This window comes from Periophthalmus magnuspinnatus, chromosome 8, assembly GCF_009829125.3.
Source record: "Periophthalmus magnuspinnatus isolate fPerMag1 chromosome 8, fPerMag1.2.pri, whole genome shotgun sequence".
NCBI lineage: Eukaryota > Metazoa > Chordata > Actinopteri > Gobiiformes > Gobiidae > Periophthalmus > Periophthalmus magnuspinnatus.
The window spans coordinates 20,754,639-20,777,268 of NC_047133.1; the positions used below are offsets into that span (position 1 = coordinate 20,754,639).

The window sequence follows — 22,630 nt, forward strand, 5'->3', positions numbered from 1 at the left end:
TCCACTGACCTGATTTGAACAGGCAGAGCCCCACCTTCTTCCTCCACATTGCTCGCACTCACAGAGGAGCTACTCTTAGTGTCATCAGTCAGATTAACACATGGATCATTTCTGCAAAAATGGCACCTTACTTCTACTAATATGCAGGCACTGTACAGGTATTTTAAATTGTATTATGTAACTTACTTGGCAGGGGATCTGCCAAGTAATATTTCTTTACTCTAATATTTCTTGTCCTGGGATGTTGCACAGTATGGCATTAAGGGTGTGCTACTTATTCAATCACCTTTTCTTTATTTTGCTTAAAAACATGTATTCTTGAGATCTGTTCTGCAGCTTGGCCTGATAATGTCTCCTGTTTGTTTCCAATAGAACTGTAATGCCATAATGTGGAACATTCTACCAAGGAGACAAGCAGGTGGTCCATCCTCCACCACAAAAGATAGTGCACCCTTAAATTATATTGCTTTGTCAATTTATTCCTGCTTCATGGAACTATTTAACATTGGAAAACCATGCTATTTTGGATACATGAAAATGGCCCGCTGCCCTGGGGCTAAGCGGCAGTGATGTGGCTGCCATATTGCAATAGTATTTGTCCTCATTCTTGTGTGTGTGTATGTGTGTGTGTGTGTGGGGGGGGGGGGGGGGGGGGTGTAATGGTTTCAGGAAAAAATTCATAAATCATAATTTTCCAGGGGTGTAACCACAAAGGGTCACTAAAGGTGATTGCATCCCTTATTGGGTCATTTCCATTCATTTCCAATACCACAGCTGCCCATTCACTGCTGTCTAATGCACACCATACACTTAAAATACTCTTGTTTTCTAATGTTGAGTGAAACCACATGCTTTTTCAATCTTTTACGCCGTCTCCGAGGATGACACAAACCTCCACCTCTTGCTCTGACGTCACATGCAACTTCTGTGGTGAAAAGAGGAACGCTGGGATCTCCGGCACCCACGTCAGAAAGGGATGACTACTGCATCTTAAAAAAACAAAAAATAAAAATTGAACCAAGCCTGTAGCAAAGGCTGCAACACTTTCTTTCATTGTCATTGCAGAATATGTGTTTTTAAGACAATGATGTGTATACGTGGACCTTATAATAAATACGAATAAATAATAACTCAAACATATCTGGAAATAATATTAACTTGATGCAACCTTTGAAGCAGTTTCCAGGTCAAACTGTTTTTGTTTATAATACTCAAATTCATCATATTGTCAAATTTTGCTTGCCATTTAACTTGTGTGTTTGTTTTCCATTGACAGTTCATTATAAACAGCTGTAGACAAAAGAGAAGGAAACTGCACATAGATGTGTTCAAAATTTCAATAAACTATAACCATGTCTTTGCCAAAGTCATTCAGTGAAGCTTTTGGTCACTTTAAATTCATCAGACCATTTATTTCCATTTTCTCCAATTTGTTACAAATGTCAAGAGAGCTTTTGGTGTCCTCACTGAAGGAGCTTGTCTGGTAACACGTCTGGAGACACATCTGGTAACACGTCTGGTAGCATGTCTGAGTCAAAACAGTGACTATACAGACTATTCCTACTACTACTCTGTTCTAGACTTTATTTTAGAAAATAACCTCAAAGAAAAAAAATCCCCATGTCGTTTATAGCGTGTGCCTCCCTCATGTAATGTGGATCCATAACATGAAGACCAATACTTTGATATAATGTTCTCAAACACTAATACATTGCCATGAGGAAAAATGTGTGCTTTCTGTTCCCATTTCAGAACTAATTTTATCTGATGTGAACCATAATAAATCCTGATTTTGAATCATGACTGCAGTATAAAATACTTTAAATCTGTAATGACTTGTTTGGCCATTTGGCACACACGGCTTTACAGAAAATTGCCAATATATGATATATGTGGGCTACGTTTGCATTCTTTTCAGGGTAAATTGCCCATTTACAATAAAACCAGTTTGCTCTCAGTTCAAGTTCCTCAGACAGACTTCCTCTTTATTACTCTGTGACCTGGGGCTTTTTTAAATAGAAATTTTGACCTAGTCAATGGCTCCCTCTGGAGGAAGAAACTAGAGCTACGACTGGCCACTGGTAGGAGCTATAGGCTCTATAGGAATGTTTACAGCAACTCTATTACATAACACTGTTTTTGTTCCATATCTGGGCCTAACTGTTTTTTTAGAGGACGCGACTGATGCTGCGGTCACTTTTACAGGTTCTGCCTTTAAAGTCAGTGTAATAAATGTTATGCGTTTCATGACACGTGGGTAACATCAGGGAGCTCTAATATAAATGAGTTTCTTTTTTTATATAGTTGTAGCGTTGGTTTAAGAGCAGTGAGATGAGCATCGTCCTGCCCTGTTGTGTTAAACTGGCAGTGTAGGGACAGTTACATCAGTTCCTGTGTGCACCTCTAAATGAACGACGTGCGCTGCTGCTGCTTCACGATACTTATTCGCAGGACGCAGCAGAATAGCCATAAATTGCGTCGGAGGTGTTGCTGGGAACTGAGATCAACATAAAGACGTCACTTCGCGCTCGGGTTGGTTTAGCTGTGGCGAGGCAAAGTGCGCAGCTTTTCTCCTGATCTACAATAACAACACGCTCCTCCAGGAGCAGCGGTGGCACCATGACCGAGGATAACGCTGGGCTTTTGGAGAGATCTCCTCGCCTCGTGGACGTAAGATCTGCGTCAGACCCATAGCGAAAGCGAGCCTTTAAAACTGCTTTGCCCTGGAGAGCGGATTGGATCGTATTGCGCAAAGAAGGACTAAAGACGTGCATTTGAAGGTATTTAATAAGAACTGCGACACTGTTGTGCAGATGGGCAAAGGGTAGTTACAGCGCACTTCATAGGCTCAAACGTGTGCACAACTTGAAGCATGGACAGCGCGTACAAACGTGCTCTTTTTGGATTAAATGTACATTTTTACGCACCGTCTGTTCCCATTTGCCGACTGTATTTGAACTCTTATTAGAGTGATTATGAAACAGTGGGACTGGAGGCTACTACGCACTTTTCATCTACGCTTCATATTGGTTTTTTGAGCGGCACGCCCACCCCAGAGCAATGTGGATGCCCTGATGTGAAATGGGCACATGCACGTTTAATTATGTAAGAGCTTGTTGTTTACTACGAGTTCGTGGCAGCAGCGCGATGCGATGACCACAAACTGGGTCCCATTGGTGCGTTTAAAGGCGTGTGGGCTGCGTTTTACACATGAGCTGTCAGTTTTGTTTTGCCAACACAAGAGGGCGCTTTGTAAATGGACATTTAAACGGGAAGATGAATGGGGAAGTTTCTCATCCTTACGAGTTGTCTACTACATCACCACGATTGGGCAAAAATGCTGCATCGTTAATATGCTATTTGGAAACTTGAAATATCAGAAATAATTTAAGTTGTAAACTGAATCTAATACAAAGATAATTTTATTGGAATTATACTGTAACTTTACATATTTTATTGGACTTTAGAGGTGATCATTTCTGGTCCAGTACCAAGTAGCAAAAGCACATATCTTATATATATTATGTTTAGTGTATATTTTATTACTTGACACTACAATATTATTTGTTTTTCCAGGTAAAAGATTCAAGCCTCTCTCATCCCCACTGACACACTTCCTGAATACATCCTTGTATTTCTTCACATCACACCACTGTAACTTTATATCCTCTTGTTTTTACTGCAGAGCCATGGAGGAAACGACTACAGCTGCTCCACCCACTGGCCCTGGCACCATCCCCTCCGCACCACGACCCCCCGCTCCCCCCTGCGCCCTGTCCCGCAGCCTGGTGGAGTGGAGACGCAGAGTCAAGTCTGAATACATGCGCCTACGCCAACTTAAACGCCTTAAGAAAGCAGAGCAGGTCAAGGTGAGGACATACTTATTATTTACAACCAGTGAGGGCATACAGTCATTGTGTCATTGGGCAAGACACTTCAGCCAATGTCCCTGTATACAAATGTGGTTATTATCATTTAATTACAGTTCCATTTCTTGTTGTTACCCAGAACCTGTTCATGGCAAACAGACAGAAGATTGAGGAGCAGACTAATGTTTTAAATACAGAATGGTCAAAGCTCAGAATTCAAGCCATTCCCGTGTCAACATCCATTGGAGCCCTGCCCAGCAAAAAGGTATAAAACAACGTGCCTTTAAACATAGCATCTCACTGGTCATGTTAAAAGAAGCAAGACACTGCTAAACTGTACTTACCAAGCACATTTTACTTACGGTTTTGGAATTCTCTCTAAAAAACACATTAATATCCAGAGTTAAGGCCTAGCGTTATACCTGCATTCCAGATGTGCTCGGTGGAGTTTGGCTACCCGTCCTTCAAGCCTCAGTCAGTTCCTTTGAGACCACTGTCTACTGTGGCAGCCATTCCCTTCATGTACTCCTGGTCACCTCTGCAGCACAACTTCATGGTACAGTCCAGTCTTTTGGTCAGCTTTTAGTATTAGTGTAGTACTAGTGTAGCTAAGTAGTTATGTCATTGCATTTACCCAAGATACACATGCTTTAACTTTTGGATACATGTTTTGGTGAAATAGGTGGAGGATGAGACTTTTCTTCATAACATCCCGTACATGGGCGATGAAGTCCTGGAACAAGATGAGGCCTTTTTGGAGGAGCTCATTGACAACTACGATGGTGTCCATGGCGACAGAGGTGAACCTGTTTTGCCTTTTTGTTGTATTTATTCACTAGATATGAAACAAACTTGGGGCTTAACCTGGATGACCACTTTGTATCTGCGTGTAGCTGTCAGCCAATCACAGCCTGCTCATTTTATTCTGAACTAATCACCTTTTAAGTGTTTTGTATGCTTGTAATCTCTCCTTCTACATGAGCAATCTTTGATATATTTCCTGCAAACTTTCTCTTTTATTTTGTAAATAATCATAACAAGTTTAGACCATATTTGCCAGTTCCCTCCTGTTGGGGTGTACTTAAAATAAAAGTTATTCTAATTTCGTTATGTTTTTAGAGGGTGGATTTATCAGCGATGAGGTCTTTAAGGAGCTGGTCGAGGCCTTGAGCCAATACCCTGATCAAGAGGAAGAGGAGGAGGAGTCGGCTGCACCAGAGACAGTTGTGAAGAAGGACGACGAGCGGATTCTGAGGAGCAGTTCTGCAGTGGAAGCATCAGACGACATCAGACCTGCCGTTGTGCCATTTAGCAGGAGGAAGAGGAGAAGTACTACAGAGGGTAAGGGTGCAGTTACATACAACGAGTCAAATAATTAGCCAGAATGTTGTGTAGCGAAAGACCAGAGTGTTTGTTTTGTCCTGTCTCATAAAGATAATTGATATTTAACACTTTTATTATGACATTACAAAAGCCTGAGTAAAACGTGGCCGTCACAGAACAAGTAATTGACATTGTAGAATAGATATAACATATAAATATACAGAATGGGCTTTATCTAGTATAGTATTTCTCAAACTTTTCAAACCAAGTACGACATTTCTCCTTCCAGATATCACCAGATCTAAAGACGGTCTATAACATGATTAGTTCAAGGCTAAAATATGTCTGGATTATGAGTAAATTACAATTCAAAGCAAGAATTAACCCACAGAAGGGCACAAAATCTGATAAATTTAACATAAAATTATACAAACAGTTACCCCTACCACCAGAAGTAGAGTAAAGGTTGTTTCTAAATGTAACCTATTATGTATTAAAACAGTTCAAAAGTATTAAGCATAATTTCATTTGTGATTTTTTTTTTTTTTTTTTTTACAGCAAGAGACCTGTCCACCTGTAAGGCCATTCCCAATGATAAGATATTTACAGCCATCGCTTCAATGTTCCCCTACAAGGGCAGCACAGAGGAGCTGAAGGAGAAGTAAGACTGACAACAAGCACATTGTACAAAGCCGACTGTCGCTTAGAGTCGCCATGGAGACGTTCAGACAGGAGAGCTGTAATGAAGTTTCTTTTGTGCACTTTTCACATTAGTAACAGTGAAGAAAAGAGGCATTTGGCTTTTAGACTGGTTTTGTACTAAGAATTACACTGTCGAAGTATAGAATTGGGACCAGAGACAGTTTGAAACGAATAATGTTGTTATATTGGGCATAGGCCTGTCATGATCTCAAATTTTGATGTGCGATATATTACACGATAATAGTGAAACTAATTTATACAACTGACACAATATCATTAGCAGTAGTTATTCCCAAAAAACAATTGTAAATGTACAATATGATTAAAAAACATGAGCTGCACTAAATAAATAGCTGAATGAAACACTTTAGTACTTAATTTGCCTCTATAATGAGTCATAAAAGTGATTTATCGATTTATAAAGTGATGGATTCTGATTGGTTTAGTTGGTTTGGTCAGTGGTTTCAGCTTCCTGTTATATGCAACATTTTGAAGACTTTTTCCCATTCAAAAAGATATTACATTTCATTTTAAATTGTTAATTATTATGGCAACTGACTTTTTTTTTTTATCATTTTAAAACCATGGATAAGAATTCCAAGAAGGAAATTGTATTGTATTGTATTGTCTACCAAGAGAATATGAACAATAACAACATTATTCTAATTGTTTGCTTGGCTGAATTGCACATAGCTTGTTATAATGATAAGCTTGATCGTTAATATAATCTCAATGTTTCTATATGATATTGACCAGTATATTTTATTTTTGATCAACTTTTTAACCAGGTACAGAGACTTATTGGAGCCTCCTAACCCAGTGAAGCTGCCTCCTCTCTGCACTCCCAACCTGGATGGACCCTACGCCAAGTCAGTGCAGAGAGAGCAGTCTTTGCACTCCTTTCACACTCTCTTCTGCAGACGTTGCTTCAAATATGACTGTTTCCTCCATCGTAAGTGCACAATTCACTTAACTAATTTTAATACTGTGAGTATTGAAAGGATTATCATTTTAAAACATTTTTGAAGCTTTCCATGCCACGCCGAACGTTTACAAGAGGAAGAGCAAAGAAATCCGCATGGAGACGGAGCCGTGCGGAGACAACTGCTTCTTGTTACAGGTAAATGTTCCATTGTTTCCATCATTATTATAGTTCCCATACTCTTCCTCTAAAGAGTTAAGCATCTGTTTTCCTTGAAGAAAGGGGCAAAAGAGTTTGTGGAGCAGAACATGCTGAGGTCCCAAAGGTCCCGGAAGAGAAAGAAGGCTCCACGTTCCACCGGCTCCAGCTGCCCTGGGCCGTCCAACGAGGAGGGCAAAGAGGGCGACAGTGACCACGAGACCACCTCTTCCTCTGGTAGGGCTTCTCTTGTATAACATGCACTGCACACCTCATCATGTTTAAGCATCTAAAATGGTTTAAATACAAATGTGTCTAATAGACATTTAATTTAAAAACATCTTGTATCTCTCTCCACTCAGCCCATACTCTTCACTCATATCCTGCTTTTCCGTCCTTATGTGCATCTTGTCTCACAATCAGTTTGTTCTTGCCAATAAAAACAAAGGAACACCACAGGAGGGGACCATCTTCTTCCCTGAAGCTGTTATTGTGCAGTGTCATTAGTGCTCTGCAGGACTCTGCCAGTGACTCAGCAGACTCCAGGCACGTGTCGAGATAATGTGGAAAAACAGATTGTTGAATAGATTAATAAAACACTTAGAGGAGGAGCATGTGCTCTGCTTTAGGCTTGTTGCCAAGCAACATTAGCCCGTCTGCTGCTGCTGTGTTCAAGCATCAATCCTGAAATCCAAAAACACATTTGCTCTTGTGTCTGCTAAGCCTGCAGCTAAAACGTGGCCATCTTTTAAAGTGTTTCTGCGTGATTCCAAACACATGAAGAGATTTTGGTGTATGTCTTAAACAGAGGGGAATTCTCGGTGCCAGACGCCCACTAAAGTGCGTGTGGGAGAGGAGGAGGCGGAGCCTCAGGGCTGCTGTGTGGAGTGGAGCGGAGCAGAGGAGTCTCTCTTCAGAGTCCTTCACGGCACATATTTCAACAACTTCTGCTCCATCGCACGCCTCATCGGCACCAAGAACTGCAAAGAGGTGTCCACACTTAGCACTCGGTCAGCTGTCAGCACTCACAAACACGTTAGCATATTGTGCCAACACATTTCAGTCCTACTTTGAGAGCATTGAGATTAAATTTGATTAATATCAAACACTAAACTTTGGTTAATAAGCTCAAAACTGGGGTATCTGATTTTTTTCCTGTAAAAATAGATTTGACTATTTTTTAAATCATTGTTTTGTTACAGTTAACACCATTTTGGTATGTCTGCATCCATATATACAAAATTGTATTGATTGCAGACCCAAAAGAAAGAGTCTGATACATTGCTATGTTATGGTATGAGAGCTGGTTAGTTGTATGAGGGTGGTCCACCCTTCATCACCTCGCTCTGTCTGACACAGTTGTGCACACGGCCAAAAAAGTCATGCATGTGAATACTACTGATAAACAAGCGAGAAGATAGACTCATGGAAAACAGTTTGGATTACTTTCCCTTCTCCCAGTTTGAAACTTGGGTAACAAGCATAAGTTTATGTCATGTGAGTAAATCACAAAACTCTCAGAACTTGCTTGACTCAAACAGAGAAACATTTGAATCATTGTGCTGGGGTGTTACACATCTCTTGCGGTGGGCTGGTGTGGATAATTGGGTGAACTTCACACAGAATGGTATGTAGCACAATAAACATAGATGTTTACCAGATGGAAACTGGCCCTCCTATTTTCTGATCATATGGGATGTGTTTGTTTAACTTTGAAAACCCAAGCCTTCAAGGCTGATTACCTACACATTATTCACATACAGCGTATTGGAAACAGTGAATTCCCAAAATGATAGACACAGACTTTTCTGGCTGTGTTTTTGAGTCGGAGAATGTCCAATGTGTGTGTTTGTCGTCCTGCCATAGAAATGTGGTAAGCTGCTCTATGATTATGCATGCCTGTGTTTCAGGGAGCAGACCAAGACTGGGTTTTGGCAACCCTATCAGCTTGTATGTTTAGTCGTTCAGGGTTTTTAAATCAGAGGACAGAAAGGAAGTGGAAGTTCTGTGGTGTAATCTTAAGCATTTCACTACACATAGAAAAATATATTATTTCCTAGCTAAACCTTTCGAGGTAAACCATTCAGACTTAATCATCATTTGTTTTAGGTATATGAGTTTGCTGCAAAGGAAGTCTTGATCCATAGAGTTCCTCTGGTGGATGGCGGCATCTCTCCTCAAAAGAAGAAAAGAAAACACAGGTAAAATTACACATTACACATCTGTCTGCTCTGCATATGTTTTGTTGTTCCTCAAACTGACTAACTCTTGGTTCTTGGTGTAGGTTATGGGCAAAGATCCAGCTAAAGAAAGGTACCCCCCTCTCTGATTCACTGCTAGCTTACAGAGCTGTTGCTGATGCTATGTCCTCTGCTGGTCCAGATAACTCATCCAATCAGGTGTACAACTACCAGCCATGTGACCACCCGGACCACCCATGTGACAGCTCCTGCCCCTGCGTCATGACCCAGAATTTCTGTGAGAAGTTCTGCCAGTGCGAGACCGAGTGTGAGTGTCAGCTTACTCTAAGCTTCACTGATACAAACCATTTCATATGAGTAAGGCTGTCTACAAGAAAATATATGGGTAGAGTAGCCAAAAATGTACTTTAGGAAGAGGTTTATTATTTCAGAATAATATTACTCGAGTAGAAGTTAGCAGTAGACATCCAAATCATTTTTCAGGCAAGACTAAAAAAGTATTTGGTGCTGAATAACTGGACGTAGTATCCGATATAGTATATATTTGTCTTGTAGTCAAAGAGGCATAGCATAAAATTAAGAGCAAATATGGATGTTTTCTAACTTTTAAAATCATATCTTATAGACTTAAAGTAACAGTTTTACTCAAGTACAGTTACTTCAAAATAGTATTTCTCAAGTAGACGTAAAAAGTACTGTATAGTGTGATCAATTAGTTCAAAAAGTTGTCCAGTATATACTTATTTCTACCTTTCCACCTCCTATTGTTTGTATCAAGCTGGTTACTCAAGAGCACAGAGGCAGAATGTAAAATGATTCTGCAGTATTTTGGAGTCAGGGGAGAGAGTGTCCTCCAGCTCAGGGAGAGGAGGGTGTGTTACTGCAGCACAAACGACCCAGAGCTGTGATTCCATCAGTAGCCACATGGCGGAGGAGTGTGTGTGTGTGTGTGTGTGTGCGTGTGTGTGTGTGTAGTTTAACCTCTGGCATAAATCCATTCTAGAGGCAGGCAACAAATCAAATGCTTTTCTTATAGCCTATGTCACAGTATCACTCAACAGTTGCCCATCAACCCTTTCCGACCGTAATTCAGTCACTCACACATCGTTCTCATAAATAGTTGAGGTGAGTGAAGTGTCTTGCTCAAGGACACGATGTCAGTATACTCTAGTTCAAGCAGGTATCAATCAAACCTCTTTGTCAAGGCCCAATCTCCCTCTGATGTTGGAAGATACGCAAGGATGGTCCAGTAGACTGTATATAAATGGACATAGCTAACCTGCTCGCCGCCGCGTTCCAAATAGGAAGTGATCATGGGCGCGCGTCCAGCTCTATCGTCTCTGGCTCCAATTCACTTTACACGGGAAAACTGTCACACTTCTCTCCGTAACTGCCGCTGTCAGGCTCATCATTTTGGTCTTAAAATGTTCGTATTGACCTGCTCTACATGATCCTGGTCACACTCCCTTAGTAGTTGTGTCTTTAGGCTAGACACTTCACCCACTTTGCACCTTGCACTAGTATAAATGTGGTGTGTGAGTGACTGGCCATGATCAGAGGGGCAGATGGTGCAGATTAGCAGCCTCGCTTCTGTTATTCTACCCCAGGGCAGCTGTGGCTATAATAAAAGCTTACCACTACTGAGCGTAGAGTGAATGAGTAATACAAAACTGTAAAACAGCTTTGAGTGTCTGGGAAAGTGCTATGTCAGACTAATGCATTATTACGAAACCTTGCTTTTGGGTCGATTGTCCTGTAACCGAACCCTTCATGAACCAGCACGATAGAGAGATAAGTCAACATTTATTTATGCTTTCGAAAGATGGTTCTGGATTATTTGTTCCAGACCAGCCCTTTTCCGCAAACCTGCTGAGCTTTTGAGATGTGATGACTCATAAGATCATCTGACCTTTGGGTTGGATGTCATTTGACCCACCCGTACATAAAAGGGATAAGCCAACATTTATTTATACTTTAGAAAGATGGCTCTGGATTATTTGCTTTAGATCAGCCCCCCTGCTCAAATCTGCTTATTTTCCGTAATGTGATAAGATCATCTGACCTTTGGGTTGGATGTCATTTGACCCACACAAATATAAAAGGTTTAAGTCAACATTTATATATTTATTTTTTGTTTTAGACCAGCTCTCCTTTGCAAACCTGCTTAGCTCTGGGGCAGTTAATTTAGAGCCTTTTAACAATAGACCCCTCATCCCCCTACCATGTTTTCCCTTCTGTTTTAACTTTAAATGTAGTTAGCCTCTGTAGGGATTCATAAAGCCTAATATGGATTCTTTTATTCTGCCATTTGAAATTTTTTAGTCAAGTGGATGCATGGGCCATTCTAGGTGAGGCTAGTGCCCCCTCAAGCCCTCCCATGGCGCAGCCCCTGGCGTAGCTTCCGAGATGACAAGATTTAAGCAACATTTATTTAGTAAGAAGATCATCGCACCTCAAACATTTATTTAGTAAGAACATGAGGCATTTCTGACCTTTGGGTTGCATGCCATTTGACCCACCCTTACATAAAAGGGATAAGCCAACATTTATGTACGCTTTCAAAAGATGGTTCTGGATGGTTTCTTTTGTAGACCCACCCCCCTCCTCAACCCCGCTTAGCTTCCGAGATGTGACGAGATCATCTGACTTTTGGGTACTGACATCATCTGACTTTTATGTACCCGCCCGTACATAAAAGCGTTAAGTCAACATTTATTTACGCTTTAGAAAGATGGTTCTGGATGATTCGGTTTGGTACCGGCCCTCCTTAAGACCTGCCTGTTCCCGCACACTGAGTCAGCGTTGCCAGACAGGAAGCGTCTCTGGCTGCACATGTGTCTCCTCAGCGAACTGGAGAGAAATCAAAGAGATGTGACACGCAGTGGGCTGATATACAACATCGTCCTCCGAACTGTGATGAGTCAGACAGCTGTGGCTCAACTCATTCAAAAGAAACACACACATACACACGCACAGGCTCTAAATGAGACGTTAAGTAATGCTCCGCTTCAACTGCTGTAGAAGACTTTCACTTTTTCTTTTCATCCCCCCATTCATCTACCATGGTGTAATGTTAACAGAGCGCAGAGGAGATTTCTACCACCAGAGGGCCTACACACAGAGATCCTTTGCATTATTCAGGAGTCTGTGCTGCGTCTCTATCAGGGCTGGTGTAAATGAACTGAGGACTCAATCTACACATCGTATATCCCTCTAAACTACAGAAAACAATATCTCCATTATCTAAAGTGATCTGAACTCCGAAAATTTTGTTTTTTTCTTGTTTAGTGAAGTAGTTTATTTATAAAGCGTATTTAAATACAACTTCAGCGGCCCATGAAAGTATATGTGATTGACTAAATAAATAAAACAATAAATAAATGAGCACTCTGAGCGCTCTACCAATGATGTTTATGATGAGAGTGGGATTTGAACTGTGTACACTGGTGTATGAATGTGTGTGTGTGAATGGGTGAGTGGTTCCTTAATGTAAAGTGCTTTGAGTGCCTTGAAAATGGAAAAGTGTTATATAAAAATGGGACTATTTACCATAAAAATGTATAAATAAATTGAGATGCTACTGGACTTAATTGTTTAAGAAATTTTCACTTAATTTGACATCTTAATAAGTCAAAATCTACAAACTAAACCAATTTTAACAAGTAAAAATTACTCAGATTAGTCAGGGGGAAATAGCAGTATACCTATGAACCTTTTACAAGCTCATTTAAACTTTGTACTACATTTTAATCCTTCCAGATTTGGCTCGGCCCTGATGCCATCCTTACATAACTAAGTGTCCCCTGGGTGACCTCAGTGTAAAAGCCTAGCCGTTTTTTTGCAGGGTTTGTTTTTGCGTTGCTTTTGATTCTGAACAGCTCATTCTTGTTCGCAGGTCAAAACCGGTTCCCAGGCTGCAGGTGTAAGACCCAGTGTAACACAAAGCAGTGCCCGTGTTACCTGGCCGTGAGGGAGTGCGATCCAGATCTGTGCATGACGTGTGGGGCGGCCGACCACTGGGACAGCAAGGTGGTGTCCTGCAAGAACTGCTCCATCCAGAGAGGCCTCAAGAAGGTACAAGAGAGGACTGTGAAAATATCAGCTGCGTAAATCTGTTCAGATGACTATAAGGAGTTGATTCATCTGTTTTTCCTGCTGGGCATAATCCAACAAATTTGTCGCTAGAAACTTAGAAGCAAAGCATAAAATATCAAGTAAATCAAATTAATTATTACAAATAGACACAAAGACACACAGAAGCCCGCACACACAGAAGGCTACACAACTTATGTACAATTAAAAGCATAAACTGTATGAAGAAGTGGACTAAGTGAGTGTGAGGTCACCCACAGCGTTCGGCTCCAGTCAAATGAAGCTGATTGAGGCTGACAGTTATGGGGCGTTATGCTACAGACACATTATACATTTTTCATTCACATAGCGAGCCCTAACACCCAAATAAACTCGCAAACCACTGCAGGATCTCACTTGTCTTTAATCCTTTCAGCACTTGCTCTTGGCTCCTTCTGATGTGGCCGGTTGGGGCACCTTCATCAAAGAACCTGTCCAGAAAAATGAGTTTATCTCGGAGTACTGTGGAGAGGTATGTCTGAACCTATTATGTATTATCCATTTTTATTTTGTATGATTCATAAAGTTAAATATGAACTTACTTAGCTTGATTATATGTACTGTGTCATGTATCACTTTTTGCCACCTGTCACTGTATTGATTCCAGTTGCTAATGTAAAACTCCAAAGGAAACATGCAGTAACTGTTCACATGTTCGTATTAAATCATTTTAGGTAGTTTTGTACTTTCTATTCTTAAATTAATATTCATCATAGACTACTTTTCCTCTTTCAAGGAACTCAAAGCACTTTACATCAAGGAAACACACACACATTCATACACCAAGACACTGGGGTAAGTCTTGCCCAAGGACACAACAGATACTACAGGATCTACTACTGCCGTCCCAATACCCATGTGATACTTGGCAAAAATAATTGGGGGAAAAAAAAACATTTTTGACATGTATTCTTACATTTTAAAACTTTTTCATTCACTAGCTCTGCCCCACTTCTTTTTTTGACAGAGTTGTTTGTTGTTTACAGCTCATCTCCCAGGATGAGGCGGACCGTCGTGGGCGGATATATGATAAATACATGTCCAGTTTCCTTTTCAACCTGAACAATGGCAAGTCCTCTCTGCCTGTCCTCACCCTGCAAGCATAATGTTACATCTGTTATCATTTACACCTATTCTAGTCCTTGTCCTAATCCCTGTGTCTCTTAGTAGACTTTGTTGTTGATGCCACTCGTAAAGGCAACAAAATTCGCTTTGCAAATCATTCGGTCAATCCCAACTGTTACGCAAAAGGTATGACAGTTTTAAATGTATGATGTTACATGCGACTATAGATTTGTATGGATTTATTGAGGTCTAAATATGTTTTTCTTGTCAGTGGTGATGGTGAACGGGGACCACCGGATAGGGATCTTTGCCAAACGAGCGATACTGCAAGGAGAGGAGCTCTTCTTTGACTACAGGTAAACTCCATAGATACACAGAAATAATAATTGTTTCTCTGGAGTGTTGAAATGTTCCACAAATCTGAACTATAACGTAGACTGGTGGCACCCGCTTGCCTCCATGGAGATAGATCATTTTAATACCATTCTGTTGACCATTTTAGGTAAAGCAATAACATTCAGTTGCTTAGTGTACTTTTAAGTTGCATGGTGGTTCAACAGGTTATTACGTCAGATGCCCTTCCTGTCACAGTCACAAAAGTACAGTGTGTACCAGGGTTTGGCTCTAAAAACATTCTGCTCAATAATGCGTTTGTCTTGAAAAGCTGGGATATGTTGCTTCATATATTTTCATAATGCAATAATTATATCAAAACTATTACTTCTAAACTACTTTAAATGTGACTTGCGTTCCCAGTGTGAGGAGGGGATCATTTTCACTGTTTAAAGCTGTGTTTACATTACCCTCTGCAGGCAATTATTTTTATTTTATTTGTGCGCTATTGTCACTACCTGAACAGCTCGGGGATATTGTTTGCTTGCTGCATATAAAACATAATTAAAACATATGGTACGTTGTTATTAGCTTCACTTGATTCTTCCCTTTTCACAGATACAGTCAAGCGGACGCCCTCAAATACGTCGGGATCGAGCGCGAGGTGGAGATGACTTAGTCTGCCGTCTCTGTCCATAACTTTTCATCTGCCTGCCCCATCATCATCATCATCATCGCCTCTGCAGTGTCACACATGGCCAGCAGGGGTCTGTGCCCACCCCCCTCTCTCATTGCTGCATTTCCAAAAATAGCCCACGTCCCTCCCTGGTGTATTGCAGGTGCCTGTTCATTGAAGCTCTCCATTTTGTGACAACCCAAGCTACAGTACTGTAACCAAGCTTATCCAACATTGTAAGCTAAAAAAAAATACTATCTATCTGTATGGTTCTAATGCACTAAAGAATATACAATGTTATTTTTATCTGTTGAAAAAAATAAGACATTTTAGACTGGGTTTGGTTTTATGTCAGCGCAAGTAATAATACGGTAATGCATGTGCTATCTTCTCCCATAGTTACTAAGGCTTTTCTCCGGCGCTCTGTGGTCGTTAATGTGATGTTAACTTAAAGTGGAACGCAACAAAGTCAATTTCTTTTGCAGCAGCGCCAACACTGTCTACAGTATATGCTAAAATAAGCTAACGTGCATCTATATATCTACAAAAAAGGCAGACAAGAACCGACTGACTGAATGTAACCATAGGAGATGGAGAAAACGAGGCGAGAATCTGAAGACTTGAAGTGACGTAATACATAAACGACTCATTTCCCACTTAGAGCACGCGGAAATTTTAACATTTTGATTTAATTTTGATGCTCTTTCTTACTTAACAAGCACATTTTTGGATCCCAACTAACTTTGACAATTAGAATGAAAAAAAATATGTCAAACTGATAATGACATAACTTCACTTCCTGGCAGTCCTAAAATGGCCCCGCCCCCTTACCCCTCCTGCAACTAAAAAGCCCAATAATATAATGACTAAATGCCCTTTTAATACCATCGATTGTATAAAAATATTCAATGTGGAACAGCTCCAACGATGCTTTTAGACACTATAATTTATTTATTTTACTTTTGTAATGTATTGATCCAAGCAGGCATATAGATGAAAATATATAAGTAATTAGTGTGATGATTAGAAAATTATTAATTACACTTTATTTCTTCATTTGTCATGTTTGGACGAGTGATGTCACTTTTAACGCTATAGCACTTAAAACAAAGGCACTTAACCTCGTTTTGCACTGACTGAATCCTCTTTGTAATACTGCGTCTGTATTAAAGTGATTAGATTTTGGATTATGTCACTTTAAGCCTCTAGATTCTAGCCTCTCACGGTCAATGATCTCATTCCTGTTTTGATTTTAAAAGTTAACCCATTGTATTGGTACATGGTATCTAGCACTTAAGATGTTTACATTACGTTAGGCCTTAGAGGCAAGTAACAAACTAATTAACCTGTTGTCTTCCTATGAAATTAAAATGAAGTGCCAAAATGAATCCACATAAAACAGCTGTTACACTGTGGATCTATTGCATCATTGACAGATTTAAGAGGTTTTAACAGTATATCAAATCAAATCTATCTGTTTTTGACCAAAAATAAATTCCCCTGATGTGAATGTAACATACCATACAGATACTGTTACTGAAGTCATTTTTTTTTTATTTAAAAACACACATTGAACTGAGATCTTTAAATGGAAATGATCAAATGGAGTTTACTGTTATATACAGCGTATGCCTACAAAATAAAAGTCTAACTTTATACATTAAACTGTCTTCTATTTCTCTCTTAGTGCTCACCAAAGTAAATAATTTGTCTCTCAGCATGTATATACAGTATTAAGTATATTATTTCAGATGCCCTTCCTGATACAGTATCAGAGCTTTTAATTGGGATAAACATAGAACGTGTCTTGCAGTGCACTTAAGTCATTTTTTATTTATACAACTGAAAAAAAGCACACAATGTTTCTTCAAGCTTCTTTTATTCTGGTGACAGGTTGGATTTCCACAGTAATGGTCATTTACAGTGCGGCTTTTCAAAATAAAATCCCTAAAAATAAATCTGTTTAAACACACAAACGTTTGTCTGATGCCGGTTGAGCGAGGTTTGACTTAACCAGTGCACAATTATCACGAATGTTTCACCTGTAGGTGTTCAGTTGTGATCTATGGCTGTCTTGAGACTCATATGGACTTTAACAGTACTAAGTGCACAGAGCAGCAGTAGTGTTTGTCAATGAGACTGATCATAAATAATGAAGTAGCATAATTCTACTGAAGTCTCAATTAACACAACTTGCTTACTACTCCCCCTATTGGTGAATTCATTGTATTAACATCCTGGTTTACATTTCCAACAATGAAAAAACACAGGTCTGACATGCAGTAAATGACCAACCAAACAATAGCTTAGAGACAATATGCTGCAATCAGTGCAAAATACATTTAAAACCTGCATCGGTGACACTAGCGAAAAACGGATAACTATTGGGCTATAAATAAATGACGAATTAACCCACAATTTGACTAAGATGAGACACTGAAGTCCAGATACAGTAATAAGTTATTTCCATTTAAGTTATCCATAGGTCTAAGTGTAAAGAAAAAATAGGACAATTAATGAATGAAAACAAAATATTCTATCTTTTGAATGGTTAAAACCTGAAATCAATGAATAAACCCACACCAAACAAGCAGTGAAGTAACATTACCAACACAGTACTTAACACAGAACAAACATTTATGAGTTTTTCTCTGTGTTACCGATGCAGGACTATTGGGTGCAACTTTTTTGATAAAACAGCATTATATGACATCAGCTGAATGTTAAAGTCTAAATTAGTGACTTGCATTTTACACAAACGATGACTGAATTCAAAGCGACCGCACTTGGCCTAAAACCTAAACATTGCTGTATTAGGCTCAATTTCATTCATTTGGACAAAGCACATTCTCAAAAATATAGCTTGTTTTTGCCATATCTACATGTTCATACAATACAGTGTTTACAGTAACATCCGGACACTGAATCCTGAGCTTTCTGATACTTTCAACATCATTTATAGTTTACATTCAGAACATCCCATCTGAAAACATTGTATAAAAAACATCGCACACAGTTTTACATTGACACCCATTACATCCTAATTGCTATTTCGCAAAGTATTGGTGATAGGAAGAAGCTCGTATTCTTATTGCAAGATATTGCAAAGTGCGTCCATGCTCTACAATGCATAGCAGGTATATGGCAAATGTTTTTTCACAACAGTGCTTCGAGAAGAGCTGAGTGAATGGTGGAAGCCCTATGCTTTGGTTAAAAGTTGATGAGAATAAAGGTTTTTTTCATTTAATAGGAAGCAGCTAATTAAGCAGCAATTATGACGTTAGCACAGGAGGCTACTGTCTTAATACTGAAATACTGTAAGTGAATGGTAAGCATTTACAAGTGGTCCTCTGTACACTGTTACTGTGTATTTTTAAATGTTCAAGTCTTCCATATGGTCCAAAAAACTTTGATCTAGTACTAGTCACCATAAATGTCAAAACCGCTGTAGCACCATGTTTTTGGAAGCTTGAGATAAGTACAAGTCAAACAATACAAACTTAATTACACCCTGGTTTCGGTTAACCATCACATAATTGATTCAGAGTTGAACGATCCGAGCATACTGCTATGGGGCAAAGCTGCGTTCTACTGTAATCTATATGGAGCCACATACAAGAGCCGTTCTGACAAGACACTGCACTGTTGTAAGCTGCAATACAACTAGGAGAAGCGTATATCCTTATCAGTCTCAAAGCTGAACTCATCCGAGCTCCATGTGGGGATTATAACAGTTTGTGGACCAATCGAGCATAACATCATGACCACCAGCATACATAAAGGTTTAAAAAGTTTATCTTATTATTAGTGATGTTATGTGGGATTACTATTTGCCTAATATCTGGCCCCATGCACAACAACATTAGTAAAGCATTGACACCGCACAATTCCCATAGACTGTATAAAGACGTGGACTAAGGGAGTGTGTTTTCACCCGTAGCATTCGGCTCCAGCGGGTTAATACGAGCATTTTAAGACCAAAGTGACGAGCCTGACAGCAGCAGTTACAGGGACAGGTGTGACAGTTTTTCAATAAACAGTAAATTGGAGCCAGAGTCGATGGAGCCAGAAATGCGCCCATGCTCACTTCCTATTTGAAATGTGGCAGCTTGTGGGTTAGATGTGTCCATTTATATACAGTCTATGAGAATACCTTCTAAATGCTGCAGTTTTAGGTATAATCTTCTATGGTCAACCAGCCCTCACAATTTGTCACTTTTCAAAGCTCGCTCCGATCCCTATTTCAGTCAATATTTTTTAACAGTTACATTTGAGAATATAGTGTTAACTTGCTGTATAAAATATGCCATCTGTTAACAAGTGGCAGAGTAAAGCTATGCGTGTTAGTCGGTTGTCAGTGGTCATAATGTTACGGCTGATCTGTGTTGACTGGCTCAGTAGAAAAGCTTCATTTCATTTTGTGAATCTGTGGTTTTAAATGGCTCCAAGAGAGATTGTCTGTCATACATGTATTCTTTAAATGACAATGGATCCAAACTTGTGACAGTGACAAAAATATCTAAACAACGAAAATATAATAAGACTTTTTTTAACCCATGAAGTCTTATGCCCACAGTCTAACCTCAATCTGATAACCATTTTGTTGTTTTTTTTGTTTGTTTTTTTTATTTCAGATCAAGCTAGCTCGTAACAGGCACTTTAATATATCACCCTGCTAAACTGTACACTGTGAGACTTGGCTTCTCACGCAACATGGGGCTCAAACGCAAAAACAAAACAAATACCAGTGATGGGACTGTTACGGCACCAGGCGTCAAATCCCACTTAAAGTAGCACTAACTTTTCTAACGGAGAGTCTACCACCTGCTTATTGCTATGGAGAGCTCATTGATTTGCCTGAATGTTCCACAGTATGACATTAAACATATCTATCTACATGTACACAAGCGGGTATAGTCACCAAGTCAAGTTACAGGTCAAATCTGTGAAATGGCAAGCCCACTAACAGTAACAATCCATGATTTTGAGCAATAAACTCACCTGTAATTGAATTAACGCAAGATAGATATATTTAATGCCATACTGTGGAGTATTCTAAGCAACACAATAACATCAACATGGAGACAAGCGGATGTTGGATTCCCTCTGGAAAAGTTTCACAGTGCACCTTAAAAATCAATAAACACAAAACATAAATACAAATATAATCTACAAATCAAATTCAGTGTTTACCTTGAGTACTATTTCCCGGCCCCACCCCCCCGGCATAAGCCCCGCCCATTGTACCATAGTCCACTTGATGCTAGCCCGCCCTGAACTCCTCGTCTATCTCTGGGAGGGACTTCTTGATGTCTCGGCGCAGCGTTTCGGTCAGTGGTCTGGAGCTGCTTGGGGACTCTAGATTTTTGGGTTCGTTGGTGTGGTAGCTGCCCTTCTGCTGATAGGCGTACACATAGATGCTGTAGAGGCCGGCTAAGAGCAGCAGGAACGCCAGGATAGCAATGACTGCAAAACAGGAAAAAGTCAAATAATGTAGTTCTGTTAGAGAGCTGAGCAATGATGGAAATGGTAAATTATCATATTTTTATTTAGCACTTTTCCACCATCAAGACACTCAAAACGCTTTACATCAAGGATCCACTCACCCATTCACACAGACATTCATACACCAGCGTACACAGACACTAGGGTTGAGGGGTTAAGCATCTTGCCCAAGGACACAACAGCAGTATTCATCTGTGTGGGAGCTGGAATTGCACCACCAACCTGTAGTCAGTGGATCTGACCACTCAACCAATGATGTTTATGTCGACAGCGGGATTCGAACCGCCAACCTTCAGTTCAGTGTTTCTGAATAACATGTATAATCTTAAATGTAAACTGCACTGGCAAAACAAGGCTGGTTACACATAAGAGGTACTGTATTTTATTTATTTTTTTGCCTGAAAGTCAGGGCCAATGTTAGAATTTTTTTTGATTAAATAAATGCGTGTTTTTGTGTTATTGTTTTTTCTGTTTATGTTTAATATGTTTAAACCTTTAATAAATATATAAATGATAAAATATATTGTATTATATATGCTGCATCTTGCAAATCTTTGCATTATTTGCAAACAGAAAAACTAAATAGGACATATATAGATAGAAGCTTAAAATCTGTCAACTACACTGAAACTGGAAACATCTAGAGCAAAAAAGAAGAATGAATATGCTAAGTATGACACAGTGCACACTTAGTGTAACTCAATAGACCTACATACAGAAACTGTAAACAATAGCTGTTTTCAGTTTCAGTGTATTTAGGTCCTCCCTTCAAACAGATATGAGGCAGTGTCCATCAGCAATTTGACTAGAATTGAAGAAGTGGCAGTGAAACGTCTTCACTCCTACAACTTGTCTAGCTGACAGATTTTACTTTTGGCTTTTACTATGGATCAGACCTGGACGACTGAGGGACTACACAGACATTTTGAATAAATGAATACAACAGAAACTCCGTAAGATACTATGCATAAAAAAAGTTGAGCTATGGGTCTACTATGCAAAATCTAATAAACAGAGGTCTTATATTTACATAAAAAGACTGATTACTTGTCGGCAATCTCCAACACAACATCAGGCTGAGCATTAAACTGTATGAAGCCATCGCTCCCTTCTGTTCTATGCAGTTTAGCATGACGGCTGATAAGCGTGAGGGTCATTGTAGAGAGCCCTGAACGCTCCACTAATCTCTAATGCTACGCTGATGTTCTGCATTAGCATAACACCTCCCAGTCCCTCCTGTAAAGATAAAATGTCTATCAATGAGAGAATGGTTCAGGCTGAACAGGCACAACACAGTTTAATGGTACGTGTGAGTGCAATTTGAATGATGCATATACAGTACCAGTCAAAAGTTTGGACACACCCTCTCATTCCGTGTTTTTTGTTTTGTTTTGGGGGGTTTTGTACCTTTCTACATTTTAGACACAAATGGAAGAAGTCAAATATATAAGGCAAGATATATGAAATTGTGTTGCAAAGAAAAAAGTAAAATAACTACCGGTACTAAATATTTTTTTTGACAAAGCAAAGGATGGCTACTTTGAGGATTTGAATATGAAATATTAAGAATTAATGTCTTCTGGATTGTGTGTCCAAACTTTTGACTGGTCGTGCGCCTATATTGTATTTTATAACCATTTCATATTTTATTGAGTTTGTGTGTTTCAGTGTTCTTTAAATCCAGGGACATCCCGGTAAATGTCTC

The 22,630-nt window shown here is 39.6% G+C and overlaps 2 protein-coding genes across 5 annotated transcripts in view; one reads left to right on the forward strand and one right to left on the reverse strand.

Moving 5' to 3' along the window:
- The first annotated feature begins 2,372 nt into the window (after positions 1 to 2,372).
- ezh1 (enhancer of zeste 1 polycomb repressive complex 2 subunit) lies at positions 2,373 to 17,085 on the forward strand. Of its 4 annotated transcripts, none has more exons than XM_033970692.2 (20): positions 2,373 to 2,780; positions 3,686 to 3,869; positions 4,009 to 4,134; positions 4,303 to 4,425; positions 4,552 to 4,669; positions 4,989 to 5,210; positions 5,751 to 5,853; positions 6,683 to 6,846; positions 6,923 to 7,014; positions 7,095 to 7,251; positions 7,823 to 8,004; positions 9,124 to 9,215; positions 9,299 to 9,327; positions 9,397 to 9,522; positions 13,111 to 13,289; positions 13,723 to 13,818; positions 14,333 to 14,414; positions 14,517 to 14,597; positions 14,683 to 14,767; positions 15,363 to 17,085. In XM_033970692.2, exons 2-20 carry the CDS (start codon positions 3,690 to 3,692, stop codon positions 15,421 to 15,423), a joined length of 2,298 nt encoding a protein of 765 aa, XP_033826583.1. In that variant the 5' UTR covers positions 2,373 to 2,780; positions 3,686 to 3,689; the 3' UTR covers positions 15,424 to 17,085. The 4 variants fall into 4 exon arrangements, with proteins under 4 accessions (XP_033826583.1, XP_055079882.1, XP_055079883.1 ...); XM_055223907.1 differs by having other exon boundaries at positions 2,384 to 2,780; positions 14,514 to 14,597; XM_055223908.1 differs by lacking the exon at positions 4,303 to 4,425 and having other exon boundaries at positions 2,384 to 2,780; positions 14,514 to 14,597.
- A 197-nt stretch (positions 17,086 to 17,282) lies between these two features.
- The window catches only part of cntnap1 (contactin associated protein 1), a 31,173-nt gene continuing 25,825 nt past the window's right edge, over positions 17,283 to 22,630 (reverse strand). Inside the window, exon 24 of the mRNA XM_033971501.2 lies at positions 17,283 to 20,886. Within this exon, the coding sequence (XP_033827392.1) occupies positions 20,684 to 20,886 (203 nt within the window). The 3' untranslated portion in view covers positions 17,283 to 20,683. The remainder of the gene's footprint in view (positions 20,887 to 22,630) is intronic.